The sequence below is a fragment of the Struthio camelus genome, chromosome 2 (genome assembly GCF_040807025.1).
Source record: "Struthio camelus isolate bStrCam1 chromosome 2, bStrCam1.hap1, whole genome shotgun sequence".
NCBI lineage: Eukaryota > Metazoa > Chordata > Aves > Struthioniformes > Struthionidae > Struthio > Struthio camelus.
In genome coordinates, this window is record NC_090943.1 from 51,584,815 (window position 1) to 51,610,079 (window position 25,265).

The 25,265-nt window shown below is 34.7% G+C and overlaps 1 protein-coding gene across 2 annotated transcripts in view; it reads right to left on the reverse strand.

Annotated features, from left to right (window-relative positions):
* The window catches only part of ULK4 (unc-51 like kinase 4), a 257,771-nt gene that overhangs the window by 206,657 nt on the left and 25,849 nt on the right, over positions 1-25,265 (reverse strand). For both annotated transcript variants that reach the window (XM_068935673.1, XM_068935672.1), the window contains exons 18-20: positions 24,621-24,699; positions 6,803-6,910; positions 2,140-2,223 (exon numbers count right to left, since the gene is read on the reverse strand). In XM_068935673.1, coding sequence (XP_068791774.1) covers positions 2,140-2,223; positions 6,803-6,910; positions 24,621-24,699 — 271 coding nt within the window. The remainder of the gene's footprint in view (positions 1-2,139; positions 2,224-6,802; positions 6,911-24,620; positions 24,700-25,265) is intronic.

Below are 25,265 nucleotides of genomic sequence, written 5' to 3' on the forward strand. Positions count from 1 at the left end.
TTCTGTGATTCTGTGCATGGCCATGAGTTAAGAGGCAGTGGCCACAAGCTGGAACACAGGAAACTCCTATTGCAGATTATGGAAAACTTTTTTATTATGACGGTAGTCCCTTCCAAGAACAGGTTGCCCAGAGAAGTTGTGAGATCACCATCCTTGAAGGTGTTTAAGATTCAAGTGGACGTGTCCCAGAGCAAACTAGTCTGATTAGACCTACTTTGTGCAGGGGTTTGGATTAGGTGACTTCTACAGGCACCTTCCAACTTATGTTATTCTATGATTATACAGCTTCAAATATGTTAACACTTTTCTGGAAGATTTCTGGTTATATTTTAAGTCATTCTCATAACACTGCACAGACCTTTCTATAAAAATTCACAAAGTCAATTACTACTACTCTAGCAGTCTTACTTCTACATGCTTTGAAACAGATAATCAATTCATACAAACAAATATTTAAAAGGAATACTGTTTTCAAAACCTTCTCTCACTTTTCCCATCTTTGTAGATTTCTCTTCCACTCCTTCACTCCTGCATCTAAAATATCTGGCACAGAATCCTGTCTGTTTTATAGCTGATTTATTCTTTTCTTAAAAATACAAATCTCTTGTAAACAGCTGCCTAAAATTAATGTAATTGTAACCATCCAGTTTTAGATGCTGCTACATGATTTTCCAAGAAAGAGATGGCTTGTAAAGTTATATAGGATAAAGAGACAACTGCAACATGGGTGCAGCAAAAAGCAGTGAAAGAAATTATAAAAGTTTATAATAGTATGTGGTAAGATTCTCTCTCTCTCTTCCCAGATGTTGTGAGGTACTTTATGTATTTATGTATACTTTTGATTCTTCAAATGGTGTTGTTCAAGGAACTTGGGGCAGCTATAATTCCAACAGAGCAACGTGTATTACCACATATGCATTGTACTAATACAAATAAATATTATTACTTAAAACTCCATTACAAACGTTTAGCATTTTCACAAACAGAAATTGTAACCATGCACAGTTGTGGATTTCTAACTTGCTTGCTAACTTTAAATTTAGATATTAATTCAAATAGTTGCAAGTAAAATGTATTTTGTGGGTTCTACTCAGCCCAAAAGAAAATTTGTCAAGATAAATTAGTAAGAAAATTTTGACTGGTTTCAGGACTAAGAATTTACTTCATTGTACCAGAATAAATTAGTTTCTTAAGGAGTTTCCATATAGTTCCCATATTATGAATATTCACAGATAGCAATAAATAGCTTGTCATGAATGTGCCTTGGAATGGCATCTTACTGTAACTATGAGCTGAAAACATACACACAGTTGTGTGTTCTTGATCACCTGACGTTTTGAAGATGTTGAAATGCATCTAGAGACTCCCACTACTAATCACAATCTGTAGGCAATAAAGATCCCAGAAAAAAAAGAAGGTATTTATCTTGCTTTCCCCACCTCCACCAACTCCCCCCCCCCCCCCCCCCCCCGTCCTGTTTTCTGCCTTTAGCTTTGCCTTGGGCAAAAATTAACTCAATTGGTCTCAAACAAACCGTAAATGCCAGCACTCTCCTCAATTCTTTTTCATTTTACAAATTGAAATTATATGCATGTTTTTCTTTCCTTCTTTTAACATAGCTAAGCCATCACCAAGAAAAATGAAGACTACACCATAGCACGTGTAGCAGAATAAAACTAGTTACAACTTTTAGGCCTCAAAAGAGCACTAATAATCTAACAAGATACCAGTGCAGTTTTTAGAAAACTGTATATCAGCCACTTTTTAGGTAGCAAGTAAATCTTGTTAAAAATAAACTGTACAAACTATACATTTCAGGAAGACGCTGCAAACTGTCACAATATTTCTCAAAGGAAAGTCACAGCATGAATAAACTCAGCATTTACTAACAGTAACTTCTACTTTATATATAATTTCCAAAACTCAAGCAGCAACACATAAACATTGAATGTACAGAGAAGGATGCTGCATTTTTGCATTCTTCTCCTGCTCAAGTCATGGTCTTATCACGATTATTTAAATTCTAGAGCATTACTTGGTTGACAAGATACTGCAGTGCTGCAGGCTACAATCCTCACACAATGCCTAAAGGGTTATTACAGTGGAGAAATTCTACTGAGGACAATGAAAGAGCCTTACCCCTTCCCGAAGACACCTCATTAGCACAGTGTAAGCAGCCAAGGGAACAACCCAGCATTCTCTAGGGTGCTCTTTTTTTTCCTCCTGCAATGAGGCCAACAGCACAAGTGATTAAATCAAAAAAAACCCACAAACACTACAATAATCTCACCTACATAAAAAATAGATAACAGATTCTTAGCAAGACTCATATTATACATATTTCAAATTATTATATGCTAGAAAACATATTAAATTCCAGGCTATGGTTACTGCCTAATGTTATTTCACGTGCAGCACAAAAATTGCTATGTTTATTACCTTATTTTAATATTCTCCAAGATCTATAATGGAATTTGTCCTAATACTTCTATTTTTCATTGATTCTATTTGATTCACATACACAAAATGATCTCACACACTCATCTTGATCATTTTGATTAATTCAGAAAGAGACAAATGATTACTGGAAGTGAATAATACTTCTCTTGAAATGTGATTTAATTATACCAAAACAGAAAATTACTTTTGTTTGTGAACTAAAAAAAGTAAGTTTTCTTTGGAAAAAAACATTCAAGTTATTCAGGGAAGTGCAAAGTGTTTAATAAAACTTACTAAATGGAATATCCTTCAGTACAAAGTCAACACTAGTTCGAGATCCTTACGGATATTTCCTTGAAATCACCCTGTTAGAAGGGCTAATTCACTGCTAGTTGAATCAGGATTTTGATTCTGCCGTTTGAAGTTAATGAATTCCCCTTCTCCCCCACATACACCCTCCGCAATGTAAATTTTCAGATTTAAAGGAGGACATTTGGATTTTGCAAAGAAATGAAGATTTGACTAAAACACCATATTTAGGCTAATACACAGCAAGTGTATACAGTGAAAACAGTGAAAGAATAGCCTCATTTGGGAAAATAATGAGAAACAGTATACATGGATGATATGATACGCCATAAAACTCTGTAACTTGTTTCAATAAGTTGACAAAGTATGATAAGCAACCATTCCCTTCAGAAATTATGTTTATTGAACTGATTATATTAGCAAATTTTTTTTTAGCCTACTAATTAACTGTTTATAATACAAAGCATAGGATGCACAAGGTGGGAGGTTAAAGATGCAGAAACGATTTATATTTTCTGAATTTTCTGATTTCCGAGTGGCCTACGCTATCACATCTTGTATGCTGAATTAATGTCAGGTATTTAACTAAAGCATGCCACATTAGTGGGGAAAGACTGTTACTGAATTGCCTCCTAAAATTCATTTTCCTTCTTTACTGAGAAGAAATGAAAATTTTATTTGCAACTTATCAACAGGGAAAATGAGTTCGTTAAATAGTACATTTTTTAGCTTTATTTCTGCTAATTTTCTATTAAGAGGTATGGTACAATTTTCCTCGGAAGTAACTTGCATACGATAATAATTAAACTGGTTCAACATGAGGCAGAGACATCAGGTCTCTCCGTACCATTTTCGACCTCCCTCATCTTATCCGGACAATGACATGTTGACATTCAACCACAGTTTGCCTTCCAAGGCCTAGCACATAAGTTCAAGAGAACAGATCCCAAGTTTCAAAGAAGGATAATAGGTTACTCTCCAGCAATCAAGAGCGGACTCTTCTCCACCTGGAAAAGGAAGGTGTCACAGCAAAGCTAAATCAACAGCCTATGCTGGAACTGGCAAGGATCTGTTCCTCATTTTATTCATCTAGTTTCTGACTATTTAAATTTAGTCAAGTTTTTCTGAAACTCTGTATACTAAAGGTACTGCAAAAAAATAAAAGCCCCAAGAAATGACAGTCTTGAAACATTAATAGTTCTTTCACTATTCAAATTGATAAACATCATCCTGCAAGCTTTAGTGTCTAATTAGAGATTTTAAAAAGGCAAAGGTATAGAATTCAGCATGATTCTTAATTACTGAAACATAGATAAGTAATCTCACATATGCAATAAATCTATATACATTGCCAGACACTGAGGGACATGCCTACTTTCTGCTCATATTGATTTTGCTTAAGCTTTAGGTTCTGCATCCTAACAGTGCAACCAGCAGCAAATTAATAGAAATATTACATAAAACTTGAAAAATTTCCCTTAAGGCAATATACTTAAAAACAACAGAACGTTCTCCCTGAGGTCCACTCATTTCTGCATTACCCTTGGCTTCTGTTTGGAAGAAAAATACAGAGACTGAGTATCAAATCTTGCTTTTTAGATCTCATATGCAAGTACCCACACAACATCAGAGTTCAGGAGAGTAGAGGACATTACAATTATCTAGACTCTTTCCAGTATTTTCTAAGTCACAGAATTGCAACCAGTGACCCTGTACATAACCCAGTGAATCACGCTTCACTTAGATGGCTGAGCTTGATTTTAAGTGTTTGACAATTTATGATATATTGAATTTTCTCCAAAGGTTTGGGTTTTTTTGTTTTTTCAGATGAAGTGGGTCTTGTTATGCTCTCTCAAGTAGTTTCAAACAAGACTCCAGAATCAGTTTTGGTTGACAGAAGGCTTATAGAAGCTATATGTTCATAATAACTGAAAAGAAACACTCAGTCTTTATCACTGTTTAATATTAATATTGTGGTAGAACCTAGAAGCACTTAGCAAAACCCCAGAGGAAAAAAAAAAAACAAAACACTCCCCCACCCCCAAACCAGAAATACCCCTAAAAGCTCACAGTTTAAAAGATAAATGTTTAGGAGTTTGATACGGCAACAAAGCAGGTTGAATAGCAAAATGGAAAAAGTACATAAAAACAAAATAACAGGTTATATGTAGTTCTTAATCAACCTGACACAACTATGGTATTTTTCTTAAATAAGTCAAGGCATAATGGTTTGCTGTTTAAAGATATGAACTGAGAGTAAACATGCTTGATTCCTTGTATATTAATATTGACATGGTGCGTGATCTTGACAAAGTCATTCAATAATACTGTTCTGCAGTTTAAACAGCAATAAAATGTCTACAACACTACAGTACTCTGTGGTTACATAGGAACAGTACTGGAAAATGAAAAGCTTTATAACAAGCAAAAGAATTTTTTTTTTTTGTTTTTAAAGTATGACACAAGTGTCAGTATCTCCAAATATACAAATCACACTGGTATCTTTGAAGTTTTACAGAGATACAGTGCCTTGAGATCTTATACACTGAACAGTTCTAAATCTGTTCTTCCTGTTCTCTAATAATTTATTAGTTATAATTCAGAGCAATGCAACACATTGCTATAGATCTTCATGCAACATGATAGAGTCATCATTTAAAAAAAGTAGTCACACTTCAAACATTCTATGTAATTCATAAATACATATAAACATAAAAAATTTTTATTTTATACTTTCAGAGTTAAAAAAACAATTATGGTCAGTACACCCAAACCATTTTGTTATCGGGCTGCTGTAAATAGAATTGTTCTAATCACTCAAGTTTTATTTCAAAATAAAATCAAGTAGTGCAAAATACTAACTCTTGCCAAATACAATTTTCAAGTTGGAGTTTTTGGTTAATTTATTTTTATTAGCGGTTAATATCCTGTAACTTACAATGTATCAGATGATACAAAGTACAGAACTTTTTTCCAAGGAAAACTAAGAAAATATGAAAACACCTAAAACTTAACCGTGACTGTAGATGTATTTTCTATAACTTCTCAGTGTGAGGACATGTTCTGTGTCTGTGTTTGACAGAGATTTTGGCAACTGCCTAATCACCAACGGATGATGTTTGCTAACCTACAAAAGCAAGGCAACGACTTCATCTTGTGGAAGACAAAGTTGTTAGAGAATACGGACAATAAAACATGGGTGTTATGCACACAGCCATAACTATAGTAAGCCAAAATACAGCTCCACATTGTACTCTCATTCCTTTATCAAGTGACCTCACAGACTGGCAACTTATGTGATAGTATTTAGACCAATGACACAATGCACGTAATGCAAAGGCTTGGACTTTGAAGGCTGTCAGAGAACTGCATTCAACATTTGTTTTGGGCTACTCTTCTTCTGTTCAAACATGTCTTAGTTTCTAATAAATAAAAGAAAGTTTTGTGTTCTTAAAATAAGGACAAAGAATGCTGAGGTTTAAAGAGCTGTCACTTTCAATTCCTACCATTAACAGCATTTCTTGTTTAAAGGTTTAAATCAGTCCTAGTCAGAAAACAACCTAATTCCGTTTGGAATTAATCAGGATCACTCCATTTCCTTTTCCACAGTACTGTGAATTCAACCATGCCAGGATGATATGTAATATGAACTAAATTAATACATTAATTTATTGATAACACAGGCTGCCTTGATACACACTGTTTTTAATCAAAATCTCCAGCTAAGATGTTCTAACCCTTACATATGCCACTTGGACACCACCAGTGGTTATGGTGACTGATAAAGTTATTGTTTTATGGAGTTAACAAGACCATCCATATTTGAAGAATGCAATTTAATTCCTCTTAGATGAGGTACATATCTGTATTACCAAGCTCCTCAAAAAGTAAAAAAGAAAAAAATATCCCAGAACATATATCGACATGAAACTCAACATTCATGCACTTGAGGACACAAGTAACAATAACATTTGCTTTTCATTTACTTTTTCATGGAAGAAAATCATTTTCGCATACATCAAAGAAATCTGTAAGGATCACTTGACAGTCTTACCTGATTGGCTATGAGGTAAAGAAGCTCCCCAAGTGTTGGTAAAAGGCATTGTTTCAATTTGCTATTCCTGAAGTTCTCTCTGATCAGTTCAGTTAAAGTTATGATTGCCTAACATAAAAATAAATCATATAACACCACATGTAATCTTTTCTCAGGCAAAATATGCTGTGAAAGGTAATATAAGCTTTATCTGAAATGCCATCTTAATCATACACTCTTTACTTAGGCAAAACATCCATTTACAAAGGATAGGGTAAGCTTGGAAGGATAAGAAAAAAGAACACTAACTACAAAACAGCTCATATTGGACACAGAGTAAAATACAATATGGAAATAGCCTTGGAGACAACTGTCAGCTATCCCTTCTTCCCATTCCCACAGGAAAACAGAAGCAAACCTGCCAGAAAAGAAAGGCTAGTCGCTATTCTTCTTTAAATATCAAGATCTAGAAGTTCCTCTCAGCATCAGGTTACCAAAAAACCAAACCAAAGACAAAAAACCAAACCAAAGACAAAAAACCAAACCAAAGACAAAAAACCAAACCAAAGACAAAAAGCTGCTGCCTTTTGTGTAGATATTAAACCAGGAGATATGAACTTTAGTTTTGTCTCCTGATCTCAGAGTTTACCAGTGACTCCCTGTGTAACACTAGACATATAATTTACATTTGCTGTATCTCAGAGTTTGTTTGCAAAAATCTATATATAGCATTTATATCGAGAGCAAGAAAATTGAAAAGCAAAAGGGAAATTCTGATTCATCTTGTGCAGATGACCTAGTAAGAAACCACTTTTCCCATACAGACGTAGGACAGGGTTTTAACTCAGTCAGGAGAACAAGTGACCATTTAGCTACCACACACTAAATAGAAAAGCATGCTGTCTGCTGGCTGGGATAGAGAGTTAGCTTTCCCATATATGTTCCAATGCGCAGCAAGCATGTAGCGGCAGAGCTGCTAGTTGTTCTTTCAATTAACAAAAGATGGAACTAGCTACGTGACTCCTCCTCCAAAACACTCAGGCCTTGCAAGAGTAAGGAAAAAGACTGTTCACTGAATATGTATTTAGCATACTACTTGTGTCCCTTAAATAGTCACTTCGAGTTAAGGAAGGATTTAGGTCCAATACTTTTAAAGTAGTTAAGAGACACAGCAAAGGCAAGCTCTGTAAACAGATGCTGCCTGTGAAGTCAGTGGTTTCCAATAATTTCCATGCTATGCTGAGTGAGATCTGAAGTTATGTACTTTTAAATGCAATATTGCATATACCATTCTGTTTTGGGAAAATGTCACCTTTTTAATTATTACTGTAAGTTTGAAGCATGGTGTTGCAGCTTCCCCCTGCCCAGAGGATCTAACAAAAAGCACAAAAACCCACATAAAACAGAAAAGTGTACTTCAGGCAAATAACTACATACTTATTGCATACTTCACTATGATATTATACAGAACACATGACAACAGAAGTCATCACGTTATCAGCTCCCTTAGTATAACAAATGAAGCATGAATTTTATTTCATTCTTCTGTTTATAAATTCTTCCTTTCCCCTTTAAACAGCAAAAGCATTCCAGCACCATCACTAAGACATTTTACTGTTTAGTTATTCTTTGCTAGAGAACAATTGGCTTCTCTATAAAAAAAATTTTAAATAGGACTAACTCTGAAATAGTCCTATCCCAAAGTCATTGGGAACTCCAGGTCCTAGATATTCACCATGCTATAAAAATCTGATTAAAGAGAAAAGTTTACACGGTAAAGATTTTTCTTATCTAACTAATCACATCGTAAGAAAATAAGTACTTAATCACTGTAATATACATTTTATAGCTCTTTGTTTAAAACTACTTTTAAATATGGTTCAACAATAGGGAAGAGATAACCAGCTGAAATAAAAACACTCTGGTGCTTTCCCCAGTTGAGCAACTATTACCTGTATAAACAGCACACACAGCACAGTCCACAGTCACTAACCTCAGGGAACTCAACATTTACAGTCCTATTTGAATACAAACTCATGGCATTTCAACCCAGGCACAAGGGGCCTAAACAGTGGTAGTTTTTGGAAATCATTTACTCTGCATGGTCCGTTTCCTCATACGTTCTCAGACTTAGCTTAGTGTTTGAATGGTGAACCTAATATCCCTTCTTGCAGTCCGGTTTCAAATTAATCCAAGAAGATATGAATTTTTCAGTTCTGATTATATACCTGTCAGCAGGAGCTCCTTTCTCCTTTCCTTCCGTGGAGGATCCATGTCTAACTCTCTTGACCATTGGCTTCATTGCATGCTGAAAGAACCACTTCATTTGAGCTGGCCGAGTCCCACCACACTAACACTTACAGGCTTTGAAGTCTTACCATTATTACAAATCTTTCCCTACACTGAAAAAATTGCAGCAGACAGAAGCCTTCAGATGAACCATGGTTCAGATGACTAGTTTTCAACACAGCCGACAAACCCATATAGCCTGCTCTACAACAAAGAATAAGATTTCATATAATACATTTAAAAATCTGGAACCACCTCACTTGCTGACCAGGAAAAATCAAGCAACTTACAAAATCTGACAGGTGCAGTAAGACCAAAATAATGCAGAGATGCTTAAACTGTGACTTGCTGACCATTATATGTTCTGTAACTGTTTCATACTCTTAAGTAGGGAAGGTTATGTGACAGAGATGGGGTTGTAGAGACAGACTATACCCTGGGCTGAACATTGTGTATGTTCCCTCTGCGGGGCCCTATTTCTAACTGTAACACCACATTGCACACTCTGACCTGGAAGAAAAGCAGCAAGATAAAGATCGACGACAAAATACAACCACATTCATATATTTGCAATGTAGCTACAGCAGTCAATTTTGGTTCTAGTTTTTTTGGTGCTGCTGCTACCAGCTAGACAAAGGAGTGACATGGATCAAAAGCAAACGATAAATATACATACATTCTCTGGGCATAACCAGGGAAGCGCAGCTTGTGAGGAAAAAATGTAGGAGAGGGAAACGAAAGGCTTGCGAAAAGGATGCATGAAGTTGAGCAAAGAGATGTAGGTGAAAGGACAATAGGAAAACAGAAGGAGACTGAGATATATACGGTTAGGAGTCTGATCTGGAGTGGAAGAAAGGTGCATTGTCATTCATATGATCAATTTACAATAAAACTCACAGGGACTTTAGTCTATCTTGTTAGGAAAGCTGTGGGCCAAAGCCACTTCTGTACTTACTCCCAAAGGGGAGAGCAAAGCAAACTACAATCCTTCCTCTGAAAGGGATTTAATGTAATCTACCTTTGAAGGAACGCGTGGAGGATTTTTTCAGAGTTCCGGAGTCGCACACTGTTTTACTTCAGGTAGCACAGGAAAAAAGAATAGTTAAAAAAAGTTAAGAAAGAAGGCAGGGCAGGGAAGAGAAAGCAATTGTGTAGTTTTCTCATAAATCATGAGGAGAATCTGGTCATATGTAAAGTTCTTCTGAAATTGTCCTGGATTGCTACTTTCAAAAGATATTCTCTCCTCCGATATCATGTTCTGTCCTCTGCCTAAACTCTTCCTCTTTCTCAACTGGTCTCTCAGTCCTAAAGAGCATGCCATGAGAGGCGCCATTCCACTACTTTATCACAACAAATGTGACCCAGAAAACATCAGAAGGTAGTCACAGAACAAAAGAACCGAATCATCTCATAATATCAAATTGGATTCCACTATCTGCACACACAAAAACAAGGTGAATTTGTCTTATGTATTTTACTAGAAATTCCTCTGTTCTGTGCGTTGGTATCAATAAATGAGGCCTATCAAAGCACAGTCCCATCTAGACATTAAGCAAGAAGTGGCTAAAAAGAAAAAAAAAAAAAAAAAAAAGAAAATATCTATTCTGAGTTTTTTCACGAAGCTAAAAGAAATTATTTTGTGATTTTGAACATAAATTTCATTCTGTATAAAACACAAACACATCCAACTACATATAAATGCCAAAACACACATTTTAACTGCTGCTTACTGCATAGCAGATGGGAAATTTGTCATTATATAAACCCCAATAAAATTATGCAATATATTATTAAATCCTTGATCAAACATATCGTATATACTAACAAAAATAAAAATAAAATTTTTATCCACACAGAGCAAACACAGCAAAACAATATGAGCTTAGAAAATATTTCAACTGAGAGATACGTTAGACAGGAGAAAAAACAAAAGCAATTCTTATTTTCTGGGAGAGGATCAGTAAAAATGTATATAATCTTGAAACACCTGAAAAGAAATTCTTTATCATCCCTGTCTCGGGGTTCAGAATATCAGAATACCCTGACAGAAGAAAGTGCCTTAATGCTAACAAACCAGTTCCGATTTACTGCAAGATATCCTCTTTCAGAGATCTTTATCACAAAACCAGTCATAGATATTGCTTTTTATTCGGTGGATTTTGAACTGCATTCATCAGAAGGTTTACATTTTTTTATGATCACAAATTCAAAGATGGGTAAAAACTGCTGCTTGGTAAGTAAGTATTCTTGTCTTCTAGATCCTTTGCTAATATTAAACTGATTTTTTTTTTTTTTTTTTTGCAGTTCATAACATTTCTGTAGCCAGAGGATAGATTGCTGACTCCAAACTTAATGTCATTTGCATCTAGATAGAAAGAGACAAAATACGGACAAAAAGTCTCAAAAGTTCAGAGAAAATAATCTGTGAAAACTACCATAACATCTTAATAGACTTTGCAAGAAAGTATTCTGTGAAAAATCACATGGCACGAGGATTTACCAAAGAGTTTAAGGAAGTGAAAGGTGAATCAGATGGTAAAAAATATTCAGGAGTTCAGAGTTTAACAGTCATCCCAGAAAACAAACATCACTTCTATCTTAACTAAAAATCATAAAATGATTTTAAATCATTAAATACAGTTTACAAATATATTTGGCAACACAGCACTTTCTCTTTCTTAGAGTCCTAAAGAGTTTGTCATCAATGTTCTTTTATTTTTCCTTCATCTTCTGACCTTAACAACTTCATAACAAAACCCCAAATTCTGTACAGAGAAATAACATAAAAACTAGAAATAAGTCTTCAAATGAAGCAAAAAGATCTACTAAACAAACTTTGATCTCTTCCTCTTTTTACATAAAGCTATGCTCATTAACTGCTTTCAGAACACTTCTCCAGTTTTTGTTCAGCAACTTTAAATATTCTGCCATTCTAGACAGAACTTAACTTTTATATTTAAGTAAATCAGTAAATAAATCAGTAAGTTTTAAAGCATCTAATATACCCACTTGAGACAGTAGTAGTCAGCTTGGTTCAAGCACAATTCTACACTAAACAGCAGTTATGTAATGCTAGCATTTTCTCCTTCGTTAGATCTTAGCTATATATGATCTAAGATCTATGCTTTCTATAGCTATGTAGAATTACTATTCCTTTTGTGATGAAATACCAGTCTTCATGGAACAGGATTGAGCAGTAGCATCCAAAGCTACCTGAAAAGTTCTTTTTCTTCATCTATATTTCTCTGTCTTCATTATCTGCAGGCTTCTACCATTCATTCTTGCCTTGGAACGATACATGTAGGCTTTTCTGAATATCACTTTCCTGGACTTTTATTCTCATCATAATTCAGTGAGAAATTGCTAGGTCATTGAGAAATTGCTAGGTCATTGTCTTCTGCTTCTGGGTATTGTGCCCATTATCCACCTGCTTTGAAAGTCAAGCTGATGACACTTTTGAATGCCAACATCCATCATTAAAGTATCCATGTGGCATGGCTCAGACTAATTTGTTCTGCACAGAATTTCTGATATTTAAAAAAATATGCTTTAGCCCCTGAAGATTTTTCAGGATTTTAAGTCAACTGCTTTTACCTATTATTGCAAATTTCTCTATTCTGCTCAGTGAAAAATAAAACTAGACCCAATCCCATTTGGCTAGAATTTTCCTAATTCTCTCCAGAAATCTTTTCTAAATGTGTCCCAGCCTGAAATCACTTTTTTCCCCCGTGCCACCTTCTTCTTTCTCCAGCTGATAGTTGAGAGGGCAGGTATCCAGACGAAAAGTGGGGACTAGAAAAAAAAAAAAAATACAGCTAATCTTGTCCAACACTGAGCCTGGTCTGAGTATCTTTCAGTGCAGAAAATAGGAGAGAGAGAGAGGAGGAAAAAAAAAAAAGAAAAAAAAGGCTTTTCAACCATCATCAGCATATGATTTTTATTATAAAAAACATGTTATAACCTAAATGTACCAATTAGGCAGGTATGTTCTTTAGCAGAAAAGCCTGGATTTTTTTTCCCCTCCCTTCTTGGGTCTACATTTTTTCTAAGTGCAAGACAAAATAAGGTGGAAGGAGGACTCTTATTTGATTTAACTCTTCAAGGTACATACTTAAGTCGCAAGAAGAAAATACTTCAATGTGCAAGTTATTGCTGTATAATAACTCATACAGATACAAAATCTGGGTGGCTCAAAAAAGAAATTAAAAGCATTAGAAATACATTAAAATGCAATCTCCAGCTAGGCCAAGCTTTAACAAACAAAAAAAACTAATAGCACAACATGGAAGTGCAATATTGTATGACGCAACTGTAAACATCATGCAAATGACAAAATTATGCCAAGAGAGTTTAAAAAACCTCACAGACGTGTTTCCAGTTTCATATCAAGAAGGTCAGGCATGAAAAAATTTTTCTATGTGGTCTGTCTTGTTGCCAGTAAGAATGTTAACTTCACTACCGATTTTCTGCGTGTATCTCAACGTTCTGTTGATAATATAACAAAACAAGAAAATATTTCACTTTACCCACAAAAAATTACTCTTGCTATGTTATTTCAACTACAGAAAAACTATTTCACCTAGCCTTTCATAACACGCTCATCTCTAGTCTACCTGACACATCCATTTAAAGTAACAGATGTCAGCTCTGCAGTAAACCAAAAATAAATAAAATTACACATTATAAACAGAAGCAGGATTGTCTTAGACATAATAAGCTTTAGGAGATCTGCTTAGGATATCATTTCTAATACACAAAATTATTTGTCCTATAGCGTACCTCTTCCTTAATACACTAGAAACGTTCTAATTAGCTAGAAAAATCTATTTTGAAATTAACAGGAACTTTTTGTCTATTTAAATATATACATATATATATATATAAAAGAAAGAAATTTCCTACTCTATAAAATTTACCTACTGTATGCTAGTGAAAGAAACAACAAAAAAATTGATGCCACAAGCAAAGATCAAAGTCTATGCTGGAAGCCCAAAAGGCTAGTGAAAGAACACATTTAAATTAAATCTACAACACATGCTGATAAATTCAGCCCTTGCTCTGTCCCATGATGTGCAATCATATAAAATCCCTTATTTGTGTGTTGCTGTGTTTTTTTCCAGTAAACTGGGGACAAAAATATGTGGTGTTAAACTTCAAAAAAGTGCTACATAAAATAAAAAGAGAATCATTTTGGCAGTCTTTTTCTTCTTAAGCAGAAAAGGTGTAGGTAGTCACGCTATCTGCTTTGCCTCCTTCCTTGAAATCATTTGAAAGCTCTTACTCAGTTCTGTCAAACTGAACAAGAGTAGAAACCTCAGATCTGTTTCTATAGGTTTCATAGAAACAATGTAAGCAAGGGAGAAGAGAGAGACATTATTAATGTTTCAGTGCCAGAAGGCTGTGGTGCAAACTCATTTCTTTTTAGACAGAGAATTCATATCTGAAAACAACATTATGAACGCACTAAGCACAGAAAAAGTTCAGAGACTATACTTTTAAGCACCGGAAAATACCCTCCTAAATCTAGGATTTTCTCCTATTTAAACTTCCTGATAGCTACGAAAGACAGAGTTGGATCTACTAACTGGTAGCCTTTATATAAGTCAGTTAAAAAGTCAATACAAGGCAGGCATTCATAAGAAGCTCAGCTCCTTTAACTGACAGATCTGCTTATTAACTGCAAAAGTAAAGACTGTTCAAGTATCCCTACTGCATTTTCTACAGATGGATTTAGCTGCCTAATTTTAAATACAGAGAGGGGACTGCTGGCAGTGAGCGTTCTGGGGGCTCTAGGATTTCTGGAATTTATTCCTCTCTCACCGAAACAGCTCTCAATGTTCTCAAGGGTTCAGGCTTTGCCGAGTAAGCTAAGGGTATAGCCCCAAAGTTAACTGGGGAAATGGCTGACTGTGTTCATTTGTAGACACCACATTTGTTTACTGCAGCTGATAGACAGTCCTTTTTTAATGTTGCAAAATAACCATGTTTATGTATCTGTGAAAATAATAGCAACATACCTTAAGTTTCCTATACAGAATTGAATATACTTGTTGGATTTATTTGCTTTAAGGGGAGGAGTGGGGGGGGGGGGTCAAAACGCATATTGAATTTCGCTTGGGGGGGTGAGGGGGGCCTTCATAGCCAAAAAGCTTTAAGAAACTGTTGAACATTTCAAGTTTAGATTCACACATACACCCAACATAGGCAAAGTTATTCCACACATACACAGAACAGGACACAAGAATATATTCTAAAAACCTCAAGAAAATTATGCTGAAGGAGGGACAAACTGAAACGAGTTCAGAAAAAGCCCACATCTGCAAGAGTCAGGAAAACTAAGCTTCCCACTGCACAGTACATACACAACAAAGGAAGCTGTCAGATACATGGTACCCTTCACATAATCATAATTTTCCCCAGGAATCAAGTTAACTTGAAAATGCTTGTCACCATAGGATCAGGGCAAAAAGTAAAGCCTATTCAAGAACCCTCAAGCTGCCTTCCAAATCAAAGCAGCTTCCAAGTCTTACTCTTTACAGCCCTAGCAAAGGATGTTTTGCACAAACTAATTCATGAAGCATTACTTTCCACTCCCACAGTCTGCCTTAAAAACAACCTCTGCTCTGAGGCATACCTGAAAAGGGTAGATATAGGAATAGGAAAGCTCAAATATACATAGTGGACGTTTTCTTGTAGTTTAAGCTTTGTATGACATCTGAATTGAGGGGAAAAACATAATGGAACGTTGGCACTACGAGCATGTATTCATCAGCCTAACAATTATCCTTATCTTACTTCCTTTAACTTATCTTTTTACAGTAAGACTTCACTGGGTCAAGATCTGCTTCTTACTAGGTTTTGCACAGCAGAAACTTCTTTGCATATATCCTGTTCTGAAATCGAAGAGGTAATATATCTTAACATTGTGGAGTAAATTTAGTCTTCACTAGGGATAATTCTCATTAAAAGAGATTACCAATCCTACAGTTGTCATCAAGTAAAACTCCCGTCAATGGGAATCACTCATCTGTAAAAGCTAACTGGGAATAATCTAGGACAAAGGAGTAACCAACTTAAAATGTGGAAGCTTACTGACTACCATGTAATAAGTGCAACTTCTGTGTCATCATTTAGGAAGTGATATTTTATAGTGGAAAACAAAATCAAAACATTACTTTCAACTACAAGCTTAAAACATTTTAACTACTTTAAATTGGACTTAATTATATTCCTTGTTCCACATTTACATTATAATGGACAGAATATAAGAAAAAAATACAGAATTTCATTAAAAAGTAAACTGCTTGAACAGCTCCTTTCTAAACCACATATGATGACTCTTTCATGCTAACAGGTAAATTACACAGATCTGAAGCTTCAAATACAGCGTTTATTACTTGAGAAGTCAGAAATTGACTGCATTTTTTTGTAAGGTAATTATGTTTAACTACAGTAAGTAATACGCAAACAGCTAATTGTAAGAGAAAAACGTGTATGTAATATTAGAAAATGAAAAGCTTAAAGCAGAACAATTGAAACAAGAAACTTTCCCACTTTTAAAAGAAACGCAGTGGGAAGGTCTTGCCAAACCTGTGCCTGAAAAGGAAATAGCAACTTTAAAAAAGGAACACAAAGTGCAGTCCATAAACTATTTCACCTAGTAACATCTACAAACTAGAAATATTTAAGACCATTAATTACCAAAATGAAATTCAGCATGCAAAATTGAAATCATACCCAAGACCTCATTTATACATAATGTTATACAGCCAAAAATATTAACGGACATACTATATCACCAAATAAGAAAAGGCCTCACTTGTGCATAAGGTTTAATGGCGTTAAAAGAATACAGTTCTTTCAGTTCTATTAAAAAATATATATATACACATTATGCTTTAAACGCATTATGCGTTAAACAAAGCCCGTTATGCTTTAAACAAAAATTTCACAGCTTGTGTTGCAAAAAATTACAGCAAAGATAGGTAGAGATATGAAATAGTTAGAATCAGCAAAAACTGTGATTACAGGAAACCATATAGGATGAAAATTGTCTTACAAGCTGTCTGGTGAAACATCAAACACTTCCACCATTATAACCAATTAAGAAGAATCCTTTTAAAGTGTTCTGTGATGTGAGATGTGTTACTCCATACATAAGCAAGTCAAATAAGGCAATTTTATATCTGAATTGCACTTCAGTTTCACAGCACGTATACAGAGAAGTGCAGGTAACATTTTCTTTATAATTTTTCATTCCAAAGCAGAAGTAAATTTTAGTGTCCTACTTTCTCTACACAAATAAGTTTCTTCTGAAATTTCGCTATATAATGTTTTTATGTTGGTTATTAAATGTAAATATGAGTTCTCCCAGCTATAAGCAATAAATTCAGTAGGCATAAAAAAAGAACTTAATATAAGTCAATGCATGCATCAGTTATAAACAAATTGTGACAATGCAGTTGTGACTCCTAAAAAGAGTTATTCAGTTATTTAAAATCAAGATATATGGAAAGGGATTATAATTTCAGAAGACAAATCTTTGTCAATAAAAACACAAGCCATAAAGCAGCTATCAACAGGATCAAGACTGCTTTTTGATGCTTAATAAAAAAAGTACCCCAAAAAAAATACAGAGAGAGTGTGGGCAATCAACTGCCTAGTTAAAATTATCTCTCAACCCCCAAACAGTTAGGTACTGACACTGAATCTGAAACATGAGCTTTTATAGCCTTTTGAAAATGTTTTGCTAGCGCTTGCTACTGTAACTCTGATGCTCCTCTTCCCCGTATCAACACTTAAAACCTTTCTGCAGTTTGCTAATTTTCTGGCTTTCATGAGCTCATGTGGAAAGAAGTTTCATTGCCTCATTATGCATAATGTAAATATACATCTCCTCTCATTGAATCTTAATTTGCTGCTTCTCAAATTCGTAAAGTGGCTTTGTTCTTAAGTTACAGGATATCAAAAACATCCTGATATATATTCCCTGTATCATTCACTATTCGAGGATGATTCAAAGATACATTTTTACTAAACAATCTGACTCTAACTTCCCCAGAGAATTTTTACTTATCTTACTGATTCTTCTTGTCTTTCTGAAAATCATCTAAGTCCTGTGGTGTCTTTGAGAAAAGGTGACTACTACTGGACACAGGGTTCCACAGAAAGTTGATGGGGGGAAACCTCCTCCACCTTAAAACCCAAGTAGATGAAATATCAGTGCGAGAGAAGGGATGCAAACAAAACTGGACACTGAGCCACAGATTTCACGGTATCTAACAAAACATAGCTATTGGAAAGAAAAGATAAAAGAAACAGTAATCATGAAAAAAAATTTTTTGAAGTTGTAATTGGAAACAAAGTCATATGCACTACCACAGAAGCATTTCATTTAAAATAGTCATGACTGAGCTTTCATGCCCTTAATGATTACCTCAGTAGGAAAGAGCAAGCTCAGCAGTGCAAGAAGTAAGAACTTGTAAATTCAGATTATTTTTCAGGGGGGAAAAAAATAGGTTTAATATTCTAAAACTTAAGAAGTAGGCTGTTAACTTAAGAGCTCTGATTTTTAATATGGCTGATTACACTAAAAAAATACAAATTTATATTTAAGAAGAATAAAATCTCATTTCTCCATCTAGTCCCATTAATTGAACTCAATACTGGACAGGTGAATGAATGATAAAAGGAACGCATAAAGAAAAATTATTTGGCTGTGGAATTTTTAAATGGAGGCTTTGGTGGCAAAAAATCTTTATACAATTGCTTCTGTTAGAAAGAAGAAAAAATCCACAAGGATGCACACCCCAGCAATCCAAGCCATGTTCTTATTTATGACACACAAGTATTTATTCTGACTGCAATGCCATAACTACAGTCATTTCAAGTCAGTAAAACTGGTGCCACCTTCAATAAAAACAGATTCAACCTTGCACTACCTACTCCCTTGTGCTGGCATCTGCACAGTAAACTGGATGAGGAAACACATACAAGTTAAATTAGCCCAATTTGAAAAGAAAAGTTCCTGCTAATCACAATTAGTTCCCTAATGATTCATCTTATGATCACAATAGAAAATGGCGATTCATCAGTTCAGACCATTTTTGAGAAACCTGGTCCTACAAAAAACAAAACAAAACAGAAAACAAAAACAAGAAGTGTAAACCCCAAATATCCCAAAGCTCAGTGTTTAGAATACTCAGATATAATGTGAGAAGCCTAAATTATACGTTCTTGGTCCAAACATCTATACAGGGTAGAACATTTCCTCTATCTTTGCATAATAACCTGTGACTTTCAGATACACACGTGGGATGCAAAAAGATCAGCAGATCAGGGACTAAGACGGATTTCTGAAGTCTCAAGCGAGCACCTTAAATTCAAGTCAGCCACCAGCTATCCTGGCTGCCTATATGTATGGGTTCACTTCTCTGACTTTGATAAAAAGCTTTCAAAAGTAGAAGGAAAAATTAAATCTCAAAATGTTCAATGGGAAGCTGTTTTTAACTCTATGATACAGTATTTAGATGCCAACAGATTTCTTCAGGTTTTTATGTGGTTGTGAATTTAGGGTCTTTTTCCCTCCTTAATGTTTGTTACCCTTAACTCTCCCTTTAATAAGCTTCTCCCTAAGTATGAAATAGTCAAGGTCACTATTATATTTATGATAGAAGCAGCTGAAGATGGTTTCATAGCACAGATGTAGCAGGAATATAAATTATGCTCAGAATTCTGAATGAAATATCAAAAGCACAAAATAATCTTTCCAGATAGCTTTTTACCTTCCAGAGATTTATATATTTATCCATTGAAGAAAGGATCCCAGCCGCATAGCTCTTCATTATCCCCAAAATAACAGACTTGAAGAATATAAAAGAAAACACAGCATCTTTACTATCATAAGACACACCATATTTTGAGGACTGTTGCAAAGAGACTGGCAACCCCACTGATGTCATTTTTATGAAGATGATGTACTATTTTATCTCCTGAAAAAAATGAAGTAATTTAATGGGCTCTGTGACAACAGTGCCAATTAAATGCGTCTTTTACAAGGGTACAGTTTTTGCTTTGATCAGGCAATTAATCTAAGAATTACAAAGCATCATTTCATCCTGCAATCAGTAATGTAAGTTTTCAGTTCAGTAACTGCGGATTTCCTTGTTTTCTACTATCCAGTTGGTTTGGACTTCAAAATAAAGCAAGCCCAATTAATTTAGATTGGTGAAATTGTTTTTTGAAGACTTCCTACAACTATGATAAAAGATGTTAATATTTGCTGAAGTAATCCTGAATTCCCATGTAATTATGACAGATTCGTTGTCATTAATATTGATTATATTTAATTTTCTGTTTATTAACTTGGAAAAATTTTTCTCAAGTGTTCCATGAGTTTCTACGAGTACATGGCAATGTAACTGAGAAATGTTGACATTCTGTTTGTCTGCCTCCCACATGGCCCAGACAAGTCAGTAAGTTATATGCAGGAGACCACCGGAGACAAAAATATTACGTGACCATCCTGATTATGCTTGGAAGATAATTTTAAGACTTTAAAATAATCATTTTACAATACAGTAGACATTTGGCCATGTGCACCCATGTCATGCTTCAGTTTGGCTTACATCTACTTCCTATAAATTTTTTTAATTGGTATTATTTTCACATACAAGACATCACGTCTAAGTAAGTAAGTGCTAGTGGGGAAAATAGTCAAGGATAAAATAAAATTATGATCATCTGAACAGAGTTAAAAAATTATTTTACAATCAAACAACAGCAAAACTAACTGGCTTGGAAATAAATGTTCAAGTGACATCATTTTTCTGTGAATGTTCTTAAAATATGAAGAGATATGGATAGGTCTAGATACAGGAATAATCAGAGAGATAAGCTAGAAACATGATTTAGAGTTAGCACTCTGAGAATCTGAATGAGAACAAATTGTACACTTAGACCACAGTGCATGTGATCAGAGTACGAGTACGTAGAGAAAGAAATCATAAAACTATCGGTAAAGATGCAACTACCATGCAACTGTAGAAATCATCCACCAAATCTAATTTCAAACATCAGAAATAAAAAGGCTCAGGCTATTCAGAGTTTCAATTTGGATGAAAATAGAAATTGGGATATTCCATTGCTTTGACAGAGGAATTACATTCTAAGCAGGAAAAGTTCAGTGTTATGGAGCTATTCTAATACACAGTCATTATCTATGGGATATTATGTTAAATTACCTATAGAGTTCTATAAGTCAAAGGCTCTGCAGTGAAATTTGCCAGTGTGAAGCCTGTAGCAGGTCTTAGAGCCCTTTAAATGCTCAAGTAGAGCAGTGGACTCTAGTCCATACAAAAATATGCACAGCTGCCTACAGTCATAGTATGAGACTGATTCTCAACTGGCAAATTTAAAAAGGCAAGGAAGAGGACTAGATTTTTGCCTCAAAGAGGACAGGCAGAGAGCGACTCAGATGGAAGAGGCTGGACACATAAGGCACAGAGAAGGATACTGCTCCCTGACATGACGTCATTCTATGAAGTTGCTATAGTATCTTTTAATACAATAAAAGATCAAGTTTGAAATTGTATGTTCAGGGTGGCTGTGTCCTGGCTGGTAAAAGGCATAGTCTACCTACAGAGATGAAAAAACAACAGCCTTTTCTAATAACTGAGACACATAAGTCGCACATGGAAGGAAGCCTCCCTAACTCAGGGAGAATTTTTCTCTAAAATAAAGAAAACGCAGTTTTCTTCTCCAAGCACTAGCGTCTACATCCTTAAGAACCAGGTCTGAAATCTAATACAAAGGAGAAACATCTTTAAAATTTTATGACAATAACTAGGAATAAATAAGTGGAAGTGATGTTTTACATTTGTAAAAATGTATGAAAAATGAAAAAAAATGTTATTAAGTAAGCAAAAAAATTGACCTATTCATCTTCACCAATTGCTTCATCAACTTATATTGCAATTTCCAGGTAGAAAAGGTTATGAATGAAATGTGTCTTCGTCTTCAATATAAGTATCTGATTTGAAAAAAAAAAAAAAAAGCAATATCCTTTTTTGTTCTAAGAAAAATATGCAAAATATGCAATCAGTTTCCATTTTTTGTTCTAATCAATAAAGTATTTACCTAAAAATATTTGATTGGAGATAGACTAACTACAGTGAATTCACGAATAAACTATTTTTTCATCTGTATTATGAATATTTTCTAAGATGACCTAAATATTAGCATACATCAAGTAAAGAGAGTATACAGTTTCATGGTATATCTTTGTCTAGTCTGTTTCAGCATATACTGTAATTTGTAGTAATTTACTTGCATTTTATTTTTGTGTCTGAGTGACCTCTGGTGGTTATATATATAATGAATTGTTCATGACCACCTTGAATAAGAATCTTTAAAAAAAAATTTAAGAAGTTAATAATTCTTCAAAGAGCAAAAAGCCAAAGGCTTTTAGCACATGGCATGTGAAAATTTACTTTAATCCGTGGAACAAGGACGAGGTTTCCTTTTTTCATAGTCTCTCTGCTTTTTCAGGACTCATTGCTTCTACTGTTTAATGAACGATTATTAAAAAAAGAGCAAGGTGGAGGGAAGGAAGAAAACTTAAATGGTCCAGGTTCAACCTTTAAGATAGAGGAAGTGTCCTTACATAATTACGTAACTGGGCAAGACACAGCAAATTGAGAACAGAAATGGAGAGCCAGTTTTCACAGTGAAAAAGCCAGCAGTGGTGTCCTACATGAGTCTACATTGGGCCCTGTGCGGCTTTGAAAACACAACAAAAGTATCTGGAAGAGTGAATAATCTTGTAACAGAGAACTGCAAAGAGGCAATTGTGGGGGGCAGGGAGCGTTGTACATATAGTGATACACAAGTGGGTAAAAGCAGTTCTAGATTCACATCTTCATGAGCTCTGAACTGACTTTTCACATTTAAGAACAAAATCTTGGGGCTATAGCAGGAAGTTCTACAAAGAGATCACCTCTGTCAACAGTGGTCAAAAAGTAAACTAAATGTTACCAGGAATGGAAGAGGAAACAAAACAGAGAACTGTCTATCAACACATAGATCACTCATACACCTATATCCTCCTAAGAGGGTATAGTTCTGGTCTCCTATCTTAAAAAGCGTATATTGGGATCTGGAAAGGCAAGGGCAAGAAGGATTATTAAAGCCTTCATATGAGGAACTACTAAAGAAATTGGAAAAGAGTTGAGCAAATAGTAGTTCAGTAAATTTCCATAACACCCCACCGTAACTGGCATAGAAAAGATGAACATGAAATGCTTGTTTCCTCTGCAATGTAAGAATCAGTAGGCCTCAGAACAAATCCAGCAAGTAGCAGGTCCAAACCAAAGGACCAACATCTTCGCTTAGCACTCTGTTTAGCTGTGAAGTTTCTTCCCAAAGGATGTTATGGATGATACATTTCTAAAAAAAGGTTTCAGAAAATTACTAGAGAAATTCAAAGACTTTATGCCTGGTTCAGAAAATCCCAGAGTTGCATATCACTGGAGGTATAGAGCATATTATAGAGAAATACGAGTACATGCTTGCATTGCTCTTACATGTTTTTCCATGCATCCACTCAGCTTCTGTCCCAGTACAGGTGCCAGATTAGACAGATCTTTGGATTGAGCCAGTAGGGCCATTCTTCACTGTGTTATGGAAGGGCTGAATTTGTCTTGTAAGACCATCAAAAAGAGCCTTATTTCGGGCAACCGATTATGGGATGTTGTGTTACAAATTTTTGTCTTGTAAGAACTGGATCAGCTAGTCATTTTACATTACATTGTTCTAACTGGCTACAGCTCATTTTTGACCTACTCTAAATCACAGCAGTCATCAAAAAACTTCAGCTGGAGCACCAGCCAGCTCATATAAGATGACAAATTACAGCATTATATCTTAATATAGTATATAGCACTGTTTTAAAAATTTTTGTAATAACCTAAAGAGTTAGAATCATTCATAATTTTCAAGTGTCACACAAGGTACAATAGCTAACAGTCCACTGGAATGTTCAGCAAACTCATTTCACCTAGTTTCATTTCGAAAAAACAAAGGAACTCTGTAGGTCACAAATTCTCAAATGACTCCTTCCTACTTTTCCTATAAATGAACTATAAAGTTTGGTAGACTGCCTACGGCTATCTGATTTTAGATTACATATACAAAAGTTACTTTGAAGACTTGAAAACATTAGTTTTTTGATAATGTTTTTAAATCTAATTTTTAATAATCAAAATATTTGAATACTAATTGAAAAAAAACAGTGTGAAAGTGACTACTTCATTTTCAGAAAAAAAAAAAAGGCTAGAGTTTTGTATCTTCAGTGGGTAGTTCTGCTGCAGTTTAGTCAAGATCACCACCACTACACACAAACAAGCAGGTTTACATGTTTAATTAACTGAATTAATTATATTCCCATTTTCACATATAGGGAAAAAGAAAGCACAGGTCAAAAAAGTCTAGAAACTGATATCAATAATAAAAGCCTCAATAAAACTCAAAAATAAAAAGAGATGGAAAGTACCTCAGAAACAGGAACTTTTTCTCCAAGTTCAGGTGTGTGTAATGCCAGCAAACCAATCACTCGAGCAACTTTGGCACGTCTGTGGATCAAACATTTTTTTTTTTTTTTTTTAAGATTCAGAAAAAATGTTAAAGAATAAAGAAACAAATATGCCATGTTATTTATATTTTGCCCAGATTACTAAGGGCAGGAAATTTCTGAAGCACTATTTACAGCTCAGGTTTTCTCATTTCTATTGTCTTTTAATCATCAAATTATTTCTGTATTTCAGTTCAATTTAGTAATAAATTCATGCATAAAGATATGCTTTTTCCTCTAGCACTGAAGATGGAGATGCTTTAGTCTGTTGTAGTCATTCTAATTAGTCATGCTCATCGTGATAGCACTCTTAGAACGCAGAAAACCATTAGAGATTTTTTTTTTAACTTTGTACTATAGATTTCACTTCTGTTTTGCCAATTAAATTGGTTTTAGAGGTTTCATTTAAAAAAACCTGTAATAATAAAAATTAACATTTATAAAAGAAGCAGTAGAGGGCACTATCACCTGGAAATATTTCCAACAGGCATATATATATATTTTTTTTTTTAAAAAAAGCTACCGTTATGCTATGGTTTGGTTTATTCAGGGATTTTGAACAAAGCC